Genomic DNA, 12,169 nt, shown 5'->3' with positions numbered 1-12,169 from the left:
CGATGCATAAATGGGGATAATATTTTAATCCCCACATCTTACTGTTGGATTCATAACATCAAACTCTATCAAGGGACCCAAATACGCTGTAGTTCTTCAGGGGAAAAACTGGAACGTGAAAGAAAATCAAAAAAATCAGTATCACCCAGAAAAAAGATTCCTGACAGGTGCATCTCTAAGACTTTATTTTAATTCCTTAATTAAGAGCCTGGAAATAAAAACAAGGAGTAAAGAAAAATATCTGCATGCTGCAATGAAGTAATGAACATCACTGACTGAATCTGAATGATTGTTGCTTTATAGTACAAACCTTCCTGGCAAAGCGAGGCTTTAAACGGAGGTAATGTGCCTCCCTTTGCAGCGTCAGCTCTGGTTTTAGACCTGCTTACCACAACAGAGACGTGTCCCTGCTAAATTAAAATAAATTAATGTCATCAGCGTCACTTTTTATACTTTTGTTTCTCATAATTGGAGGCACAAAGGAGGAGCTTTATGCGATAGAGTTTAATTGCCAAATGCGTTCCCAAACAGACGGCCGTTCCCCCCTTTCACTTCCCACACATGCTTCGAGTTTAAAGGCTTCGGGGTGGTTTTTTTGTTGTTTTTATTCTAATGGCAGTAAGATTAAAGCGAGCAAAATTGACCCGCATCAAATAGGCAGATTACACAACAAACAGAATGAATAAATAGCCGAGCTGCAGCCGGGACGCTCGGGTTGCCGCTCTGTGCCGCGTCCTGCCGGGACAGAGCGAGGCCCCGCGCCCGTCTCCGACGAGAACGAGTGACTGGGAGAAATCTGCGTCACGCAGGGGGGCACATGACTGCATCCTGAGGTTAGTTAGGCTGGTGTGTGTTTGTGCAAATCAACATAAAAACCAAAATGTGTAGCTTTGTCTTTAAAATCCTGATTTTCTTTGGGTTCCAATTGTTTAGCTTTTGTGCCGATTTTTCCTAAACAACAACAACAACATTAAGCCTCGCCACGTGGGTGGGCTGGAAAACTGGTGGGGACTTTTTTGTGTGTGTGTGTGTGTGTGTGTGTGCAGAAGGTTCTCGAAGGTGGGCTTTGCTGAATCCTTCCCGTTAAAGGCTAGATGATGAAGAGCATGAAAAACCTGATCTCCTCTCCCCCGAGGCGACGCTTAAGGATGCAATCTCGCTCTCTCCTTCTCGCTGTGTCCCCTTCTTACTCTATAAAAAAAAAAAAAAAAAAAGCACGGATCTTGCCGTCGAAATTTCCTGTAACTAAAACCGTCTTCATAAATCTCCTATGACACTTTTATAACCTGGCTATGACGCATTAACGAAGCTATCGCAAGCCATTACCTCGCCACGGTGGCAAAAGACATTAAGTTGTGTGCTGGAACAGAACAGGCATTATTTTAGCTCCCCTTATAAACCAACACACAGACTCACAAGCCCAGTATATTGTTGTTTTTTTACTTGCATTCCACCTTCAATTATACACCAAACACACCATTACTTCCAATATAGCATGACGTTTTAGAGTTTTGTTTTGTTTTTTTTTTCGTTCTTTTTGCTGCGAACGGGGCAACAAGCTTTCCTGTTCTATTGTTGCAGACAAAAGGCTCCCTGTCTGGCTGTGTTGTGGTGGTTTTGGTCCGCAGATCGGACCGGCTACAAACAAGTACGTTCCTAAAACAAAGACGTCTGAGTGATTGGCGCCTCTGTTGCACGGTGAGGTAACGGTATGCCAGAGGTCTGAGAGCAGAATAAGTTTATTATGTGCATGACCTAAGAGATTTGTGCAGATAAAAAAAACAACAACCTGAACCGCAGAAATATTTGCTCGCTAACAGCCAAGCAGCCTGATATAGCACCCAGAGATATTTTGGTGGAGTTTAAGAAAATACATTTCTGGGTCAGAAGTTTATATAAACTCGTCGTGCACATCAAAGCTGGTTTAATTTGTAGCTTTTAAAGGTTTATTTGAGCTGCGCTCTTTCCAGAGTATTAAGATATTGACCATAAAACTTTGAGAAGTCTGAGTTTACTCCTTTCTTGTTTTGTTTTCCAATGTGTACAGGGTCAAAATTACTTGGTTAAATTAGTAAAATGCTCCTTGAGCGCGGACATTTTGAAGCCACCCAGAATCTTCTGGCACAACATGCTTGCATTCAAAAACTTTAAATAACACTAAGCTCAGAGAGTTAAGATCATATTAGAAAGAAAATGGAAAATGTAATCCCACTGAGGCTGGGATGATGGTCCTGTTAGGAAACCTGATTTAATATTAACATAGCACTCCTCCTCCTTTCTTTTCTTTCTTTTAAAATTCTGTATAACAAAACAAAACAAACATGGTGTTCAAAAAGGGAAATACCTTTTCTACTTAAAGAGAACACAGTCCAACATCATGATGCGGCCACCTCCGTGTCCAAACATTTGTTTCAGAATTTCTCAGGTTTGAAACTTTGGGTTCATTCACACCAGCCTCGTCTAGTCCACTTTAATCAAACTAAGTTCATTTGAATAGAAAGTTAAGACGTGAGGCGTGAATGCGGAATCGAATTTTGATTTGAACCGAAACAGACCGGCTCTGGTCCCCGCGCGTAAACCTCACCTGAAGTCTCGGTTTGGTTCAAGTGAACTCTTGTGTGGTTTGTGGACGCAAGCGGACTGGAGACCGCTCCGAAAAGCAGGAAGAGAACTATAGCGCAAGGCATTCTGGGTAAATACAACCTAAACAGATGAGCAAGTCTAGTGTTAGCGGGAGAAATGGTGAAAGTGACCCGCACCAGCTGAAAATGTAACAAATGTTGCCATTTTTGATCCCCAATCGAACCGAGTCAACCGGACTATCGAGCGTGAAAACGCCCTTTATCTCATCCAGATATTTAAAGCTTTTTCTCCAGAGGAACGTGTCCATGTTGAACTCGAAGATGTCCGTTTTGGAGCATGGGTCTCATTTATTTTTATAATCGCTGACATAATGTCGGTTTCACTGGTGGTCCAGCAGTTTATAATCTTCCTAATCTTTAATGAGTTTCTTGGACCTTCTCCATTGTTCCAGAGTCTTTTCAAATCCAATGAGTTCTGTCAAACAAACCCTTTGCAGACTAGAACCACCAGCTGGAGCGTCGCTTAAGACATTCCTGAACTTCTTTCAAAAACCGTAAATATCAGGATTAGAAACTTTAAAATCATTCTTGTGATCAGCACACCCCAAAGAGACCTGCTAAGGCTGAATAATAACTCGCTAAACTCAAAACACAACATGCTAACTGGAAAGGTAAAAACACAAAACAATAGAAATTAAAATAGATTTTCTTGTCCTGATGGATTCAGCAGAGCAACAACAATTTGATGGACGTGATATATTGCGGCTCATCATTTCCAGTTCAGTCCTTTGGTTTTAAAGCTGCGTCTCTCGACCTCCTGCACATGAGCGGAGCGCCGGAGGCGACGGGACCTGACAGGGCCAGTGTTGGAGTCACAGGCTAAACTCACATGATCTGTCACATGCTGACCCAGGAGGCGGACACACGACCATTCAGAGGGAAAAAATCAAATAAAATCACGCAAGGCGCTGTATTTTTTTATTTTTTTTCCTTTCCTCTGATGGAGACGTAGTTCCCTGGAACCGTGGGCGGCGGGTCCTACATGTACCCCCTTGTACATGCTCATATGACCCCCCACCCACACACACACACACACACACACACACACACACACACAGCTGGGGTAATGATCTCAGTGTCTTTGCTTGCGTGCGGCTGATCTTTCCCTCTGTGCTCGATGACATTTTAATTCTCAGCAGTTATTCTCCTTCCATCCATCTTGTTCTATTAGAATCATCCACCCACTGTCCACCTATCCAAACCCCCCCACCACCACCCCGTCTGCCTGCTCCCTCCTCCTCCTGCGTCTCCTGTGAGCCCGAGGAGCGGCCGACTCCCAATCACTTCGTATCAATCTCCGGAAAACTTCCGCCTTCCCCCTTCAAAGTAACAAACATGAATCGCGGGCCTCCATATCAGTCAGTCACGGCTACAGAAGCAAACTAAGGATTCAGAACCGCAAAACGTCCCGGATCCTAAAGTCATTTTAATTATATGGGAGAGAAAGTGTTGGATATTCTCAGGATGCAAGCACCACAGAAAGGCTTTAACTAGGCCCATGTTTTCCATAATAGCTCTTAAATTGCATTCGGTTGCATCTGAATTGTGGACATTTGTTCATTCTTTGCTTCTTTCATCAACATTTTCAAATTATTTCTTGGCTTTGGTTTGCAGAAGGGAGCTACTTGGCTTCTTTTTATTCGGCGACGTGTCAATCTGGCTCAGGAATGTGGGTGTTTTTATACTGAGACAAAACTACTAACCCTCCGGATGCAGGGCTGCAAACACCCCAATTTGGAAGGAGTTTGTCCAGGGATATTCAGCTTTACTGCATCTTCTATTTTTCAGGCAATTAAAGTAAAGACCTACCTGCTAAAACCAAAAAAATGCATTTTTGTCCCTGCTGAGGTTTTGCTTTAAAAGAGGCACTTAAGGACCTTTTAGTAACCACTATGAGGCAGCTTTCACACTGCAGGAAGGCATTTAAATGAAAACACCTGACAAAGATATGCTATCTTGCTTAAGTTATTAACATGGTAACACAAATCATCTATTTAACTTAGTAATTGTTCTCTTATTTAAGTCTTAAAAAGGTCTGACTGAACCCTGCAGACACCCTGACAGAGGGAGCTGCAGGGTTCATGTCCGTGTTTTTAGATTCTCTGCCCTTTTCTTCTGCATGTATTTTTGGGAACGTTTCACATTGCTGAGGCTTTTGGGTTTGGAACCTAAAGAAAACTACAAGCTGTGAAGAAGAGGAAGGAAGGGAGGACAGAAAAGATGGATGGATGGAAACAAGGGTAAACAGATGGATGTGTGGTCGTGCGGATGGATGGATGGATGGATGATGGCTTGATTAATAGACAGATGCAGTGATGGATGGAGGAATGGGCGGATGGGTGGCTTCAAATTGTCCTGAAATGCAAACGTTTTATTTCAAACTTTATTTTCTTTTTCCATACTTAGCCAGACCTGGAAAAACACTTAAATCAAAGGCCATATTTTTCCAGACTGAACGGGAACCCTGAACGCAGCGCTACTGCTCCTCCAACCTGTCGCTTTACACTGCCAGTCAGCTGGCTGAAAAAAAGGCTACTACTTTTTTTCCTTTGTTTTGAAGAAAAAACAAAAATGTGGTTGTTTGTTGTGTGGAAACTACAGAAACACCAACCTTATTATAGTCTTATTAAAATTTCTTAAGGTTCAAAACTACTATTGTTAATAAACTACAAGCAGCAATTTTGCTACCTTAGCAGACAGCCTGACTAATTAACCAGCCAGCTATTCTAATAAGAAGATCTGCACTTGAAAATAACCAAATTATTAAAAAAAGATACAAAAAGAAAATAATAAATAGTAGTAAAGTACTTAACAATACATGATAAAATGATAAACGTAAATATTAATAGTAATTAATTTATTAAAAATAAACAATAACATGATAATAAAAGATAATGACCATAATGTTTACCTCAAACATCGGTCATAGATAATTTATTTTCTGTGTTTCTGTGGCAGTAGTAGAGATTTAGTTGCCTTTGTTTTTCAGAATAAAACATCTAAATGTTGTCCATCCATCCGTTATCAGTACCGACTTATCCATGCAGGGTCATGGGGGGTGGAGGTGCTCATGTCCAGGGTTCAGTGGGCGAGTGGGGGGGAGTAACTAATTAACCTAATGGTCATGATTTTGGACTTTGGGAGGAAGCTGGAATACCTGGAGAGAACTATGCAAAAAAAAAATGTAAAAGAAATCCAAGCTGGGACTCACACCTGGGACCTTGTTACCAAGGTTACCTTGTTACGCCACTGTGACGTTCCAGGTTTTTATCTCTGTTTAGGCCCAAAGCTGTCACATAGGTGTGTGTGTGTAAACAGGAGTGGAAAACGCTCCAGATCATCACATGTGACACACTTGCACACATGGTGCTGGAACCGATAGCCTGGTTGCTTGTGACTTAGCTCCGACTAGCGAAGCATGTTGTTGTGCTGCGGTTTGCATAAGCGCACACAGCCCCGCATCATGCCGATAATCCATCTGGGAATTATTCTGCTGCATGTGTGGCTAACCTGTTCCATGCGGGCAGAGGTCAGATATGTTTACGACTGTCATGGCGTATTTGTCGGAGCAACAAATCCACTGGTTCATAATCGGGTTTGCAGCAGCACAACGGCCTGATGTATGCGTGATGAATGCATGCGGGCCCCTGCATTTACAAACAATCTCTGCACTGCGTCTTTAAATCTGCTTGCCGCCTTCAAAAGATAAATATGCATGCATGTGCATTTATATACACGGACACGCACTGAACAGGAAGACAGAGTAAAGAAGGTGATCAGCAGGCGTGAGCACAGAGGCTGATTTACTTTCGCCTATTCTTGGCTTAATGAAATGACAAGAAAACAAATCGTGGCCACATCAATGCAATAAGTCTGACTGGCCGTTTTGGGAATTTAATGCATGCCGGCTTAATGTGGCTGCCAGAGCAAAGACGTGCATAATGGAGCAAAAAGAAAAGGCCGACAGGGACAAAGGCAGCAGAGAGAGAAGAAGAAGAAAAAAAAACTAAAAGTGCTAATGCAAAAGAAAAGAGGGAGCCGGCCGTTAAAAGGAGGCCCTGTGACTGGGTGGATAAGCCTTGTGTAACGTTGGTAAAGTGCCGGCCATGTAGGACAGTCATGACCAATGTTCCTTACAACTGGGTCAATGCTCCCGTCCCGGGGCAGCGAGGGCGTTCTGTGTGTGTGTGTGTGTGTGTGTGTGTGTGTGTGTGTGTGTGTGTGTGTCTATCTGTTAACTTCCCCCAAAAAAACCCACTGGAAACTCTCAGTCAAGTGCACTTCTGCATGGATCTGCATGCATACTGAATGAATACTTCAATGACTACTTATCAATACTTAATGAACACTTATCAGTGAATCCCAGAGTGACTTCTAGAGAAGTGATTTTTATTTTTTTTTTTTTTTTTTTTAAAAGGCATAGAAGTCTTTTGAGACTTCCCCTCGTCGCCGCCGAGGGGAAGAATAGCCGGAGTTGAGCTGACGGAACCCGTGGAGCGGGCCAACGGGTTCACGGTCGAGCCCGAGCGTCTCTCGGTGGGATGTTTCCCGGCGCTGGCGGAGGTGATGCTAGATTTGCAGCAGTCACACGGAGTAAGAGGGAAGGCTCGAAGCGCTCGCATGGAATCTATCTGTCCGCAGACCTTAGCAGTGCATGTCTACACGCATCTTCATCCGCTGGTGTCTGCTGGCGGCGCCCGTTCGTCTTCGGCTCCTTCGCATGCGCGTGCGAGCGGGCGAGTTAGCCGTTCTCCATTATATCAGGAACAACACTTGAGGCCTGGAGAAATGGGTCAGCGCCGGCGTCGTAGCTTCCTCCTCGCTGTCTCTCCCTGCTCTTTGCTCGAGTTATTTTATTTTCGCCGCCTCTTTTATTCCCAGGTCGGTCCCAGAATAAAATCGAAACACCTCTGGTTGTCTGCTCCTCCTGCGGCCACCTGGATGTGGGTTAAACTCGCAAAGTCCGTCACTGCTCCTGTCTTCCCGATATGCGTTTTTTTTTGTTTGTGTCACTGCTGGTTCTCCGTCTAAGCTGGTAGGGTTAAGAGGGAGTGAGGCAGGAAGAGAGCGGAGCGACACGACCTTGACATGTCACCGTTGGTTACAGAACGGAAAGACTTTTTTCACATCACACAAGTCATGTGATCAACAACCTGATGTTGCTACTGGCATAAAAGACAAAGAAAACAACAGGAAGTGGTGGGAGAATCATGGCACAGAATGTTTTTAAATAACTCCTTGCCTTTTTCACGTGTGGTTTGATTTGTGCTTCTTATTTAATGGAAACAACGCAATTGCAAAATAGTGTTTTTTCCGACATTTGTGGAGTAGCAACAAAGTTTCACGCACATTGGTAATGGAAAGGTAGCTACAAGCTACCATACACCACTGACACGTGTTTATAAAATACAGTTCTTGTGTGGTACAACTGGCTCTACAACCCCTGAGCGTTGGGGGCAACGATGTAGAAAAGTCAACATTCTTGCTCATAAAAGTAAAGTTCAGGATCAAGCGAGCCTCAAAGCTCAATAGGACTCATTCAGGGTTTTCATTAAGGCGGTTGTACTTTCACTTAGGCATTGTATGATTATAGTTATTGGTGATGACCAAGGTAACATTTCCCAGGGTTAGTATTAATGTTTGAAATTACCTGGACAAACATAAACTCAAGATAAGGCTCGACTTCCCAGCAGGTGCTTAGGTAAGACGACGCTGCGTATTTACCGGTTTCTACCAAACCTTTCAGTTTACTGCATTTCTAACATCTCCACTGAATTACAATGGATTTCTGTTCAAATACAAGGTTTTTGTGAAGCAAAGACTAATGTCTTGCTTAATTAAACAGAAAAATAAATCTATTAGGTGAAGAAATGTAAACAAAAAAAAAAGAAAAAACGTGCATCAACCTGTTACTAAATACATGCACCCTTAAACTGATACTTTGTTAAAGTACCTTTTGATTAAAGTACAGCTTCATACCTCGTTGAATTTGATTAATTGGAAATAAAGCTCAGCTGTCTTAGTGGGATTATCGTTTCTTTAGTTGAAGCAATAGTTTGCAGAGTCTGCAAAATGACCTAATTGTATAAAAGTATTAATCAGGGGAAGGGTACAAACAATTCCAGAGCATAAAGTGGTAGTGTGAGAAGAATCAACAGTAATTTAAAAAAATACGGGACTAGTGACATAATGGAGGCTGGAAGTTTCTTCAAAATGAGTGAAATGACAAGAAAACCGACCAGAGAAGCTTACGGCAAAATTCAGTCCACCGTCTACATGCGATCTCTTATCTTCTATTTGTATGGACTACAAAACTAAAGTCTTTTCTTTTCAAAGAACACATCCAGTTCTGGCTGAAATCTTTTACAACGCTGTTGGAGAATCAATTACGGTCTGACGAAGCCAAAATTTTACTTTCTTTTTAATGCAGCTTTACAAATATGTGATAATATTGATAACTGTCACTGATATGCACACAAATGTCATCCGAAATGTACAAACCAAATGTTAACATCCCTGTTTTCACACACACTCAAGCGTGCATCCATCTTTGATTAATACCTTAATTGGTCACCCTGCTATGGTTTTTGAGCCACTGTGTCGTCCTCCAAACGCCTCACGCTCCCACATTCACAAATTCAGGAAAGAAAGGGAAACTTACATACCTGTGTGAGCACAAGATCGCTACATAAAAACCCCACTGTCTCACATTATTCTGATTTACTGGCTCAATTTAGGCGTGAATTCAGTGCAGCGAGGAGGAAAACAAGAGACAACTCCACCTTAACTCGCAGCTACTTGTCTCCTGACACCCCATCATCCTTTCATCACACCGTAAGAGAAGAAGAAGAAAAAAAAAAAAACACAATAAGGCGTCTGCTGCAGCAATCACTTTATTCTCCCGAAGCTCCTCTCCTTTCAATTACTACCCTAATGTTTCCCACTCTTAGTGGGGGCTTCCTCACAAGCAGAACCTGACTGTGACATTGTTTGTCATTGCAGGATTTCGGCGCTGGCGCCTCGCCGCGAAACATGTCGAAGACACGGAGGAGGCGACCCTCACGGGGCGCGAGTTCTCTGCAAAACCAGCCGACGACGACAAACACAAACCACGAAGCTCTGCGTGCATCTGAAGCCAAAACGTCTGTACAACACACTGAGATGTTCTTGTTGTGACTGACTTTGACTCAACCTTGCAGCCGATGTTGACTTCCACAAGCGGACTGGTGCGAAACCGATTAAGGAATGCTGGGAATGCAACTTGACTCAATGGTTGCTAAAGGCCGGAAAAGGCTATTTAGGGTTCAGCAACTGGCAGACATTTCGGTGACACTGTTTTGTGTCATGTGTTTGAGAATCAAAACAAAGCACAACAGTTAGCATTCCTCTCGAGCAGCTTTAGCTAACAAAGGAGCAGAAATCCCGTTTACAGTTCGGGGGAACTTAGCAAACAGTCTAACAAAGGCGTGCTGACCTAAATAGGACTGATTTTGGCTGCATGGAAAACATTATGTGGAGCAATATCATGCTTAGCGTACAGCTGGTCAGCGCTAAAAACAGGGCAGTCCTAATAAAAGTCTTGAGGTGGATGTTCAACTTCCAACAGGAAAACTACTGTAAATACACAAAGGCTAAGAGCAAAGGATTATAACTTGTTAGGATGGTCCAGTCAAAGTCCAGACCTTTGAATCTGTGCCAAAACTTGGAACCTTGCTGTTCACAGATGCTCAAGGTCACATGTGACTGAACTGGAGAAATTTTTGTAAGGAAGTTTGAGCAAAAATATCAGATCCCTGTTGAGCAAAACTGGTAAAAATTTACCCCAGACACTTTCTTGACTCAAGGGGAAGGAATCGAAATCATGCCACACTTTTCAGTTTTTTTTCCCTAACAAGGTAAATATTTTTTTTAGTTGTAACATTGCAAAGTCTTAATTAAGGGGTGTGAAGTCTTTTGCGAGGAGCATAACGTCTGAAGCAGCCTTTCGAATCTCTTAATCCCAACATCGTGAGAGATTCATAGGACTTTTCAGGTAACAGAAATATGGAAAAGAGGGCACCAGGAGGAGGACGAGAGTTGCATGGTTGAAGGACAATCGTCTGGCGAAACAGGAATCTGGAAACGATGCGGAAAAGGAGGGAAGTGGGTCAGCGGTCTGAAGGGAGGAACGTGACAGCGATCTGCAACACGTAGCGGGGAGAGAGAGTGAGCCGGAGCGGGCGGGAAGATGGCGGCTTAGACAAGGGACAGGTTTCTAAATTAAGAGAAAGGAAAGCAGAAGCCAGCGTGTGAAGGAGGAGGAAGAGCAAGACTGGGAAAAAAAAGAAGAGAAAGAAAAATCCAAGAGCGGCAAAGGCTGCAAGCGGTACGGGCCTCATAAATGTCACTCCTTTCCGGGTGATATTAATGGCAAATGTCAAAGACGGAACTTACGGGAGGTTAATGTTTCTAAATACACACAAAGCCTTGTATGATTTCCCAGTGACTTCTGGAAGCAGGCGGCGAGGAAGTGGGCCTGCAGAGGAGCTGTACATCTTAAAGACTGTAATTACACACACCCATCAGTCTAATTAAAGCTTTTAATGAACACTGAGAGAGCTAAGACGGGACAAAAACCTGCCAGCTGCTGGAACACAAGCGTGTTTGTTTGCGCGTGTGATGAACGACGCGCTCAAGGAAGAACGTGCAGCACAATCAAACACTTTAATGAGGCTAAACGCAGCTTTGAGGTCCACCATCTAATAAACATGTGTATCTCTGAGGGTCGCCCGTTCCCCGCCGCCGCAGACTTACACGAAAACACGCACACGCAGAAAACTAATTATTCCCGTCACTTTGCGCGGTGATAAAGTGTTCCAGTTCCGCCCGCTGCAGAGGCGTGACCCGAGCCGCGCCGAAGACCTTTGAGACGATTGGATTCGCCATTAGGGGAAAAGTTTATTTAAGATTTAGCTTAAATGCTCCACAACAGAGGTTTTATCTGCACAATTCATCATTAAGCCCGGCGGCCGAGACTCTTGGCTGCCTTCTCCTGCCGGCTGGGCTGGTGCTGAGAAAATGGGACGGAAAAAATGTTTTGGGTCTGGATCTGAGAGGAGATATGGAGCAACAAAAAAAATAAATAAATAAATCAAATGTTTACTTGTGGGTGGGCAAACTCTGGACTGGCTGAGGGGCTTTGCACAGTTTTTCGAGGGAGTTTTATTTGGTTTTCAGCGACGTCTAGACGTATTTCTGGTGAAACTTCAAGACATGTACCACCTCCAACACAACAAGCTAAAACAAGTGGAGACGCACTGATCAGTTTTTACCGGCTCAGACAAATAACTGGTTTTCTCTGAGGTTTAACCAGTCGATGACATTTTATGAGCAAATTCTACGAAGTCTAAGCAGAGATTTTAACTCTGCTTACTTGACTATTTTAAACTGTGTGACTAATAGTTTATTTGAAAAAAAAACCCCTCAAAAACAGTACTGAGTGTCCCTGGGAAAGATGTGCAAAATATAGTTATTATATATTATTTATT

The 12,169-nt window shown here is 43.2% G+C and overlaps 1 protein-coding gene across 1 annotated transcript in view; it reads right to left on the bottom strand.

The window, feature by feature from the left end:
- The window catches only part of LOC103146612 (ephrin-B2a-like), a 29,513-nt gene extending 22,249 nt beyond the window's left edge, over positions 1-7,264 (bottom strand). The window contains exon 1 of the mRNA XM_016677733.1: positions 7,127-7,264. Coding sequence (XP_016533219.1) covers positions 7,127-7,264 — 138 coding nt within the window. The remainder of the gene's footprint in view (positions 1-7,126) is intronic.
- Positions 7,265-12,169: the final 4,905 nt, after the last annotated feature.

Source organism: Poecilia formosa, unplaced genomic scaffold, assembly GCF_000485575.1.
Source record: "Poecilia formosa unplaced genomic scaffold, Poecilia_formosa-5.1.2 Scaffold163, whole genome shotgun sequence".
In the NCBI taxonomy this organism is placed as follows: domain Eukaryota; kingdom Metazoa; phylum Chordata; class Actinopteri; order Cyprinodontiformes; family Poeciliidae; genus Poecilia; species Poecilia formosa.
Note: the sequence above shows the minus strand (reverse complement) of the source record. Positions and strands in the feature narration are given on the sequence as shown.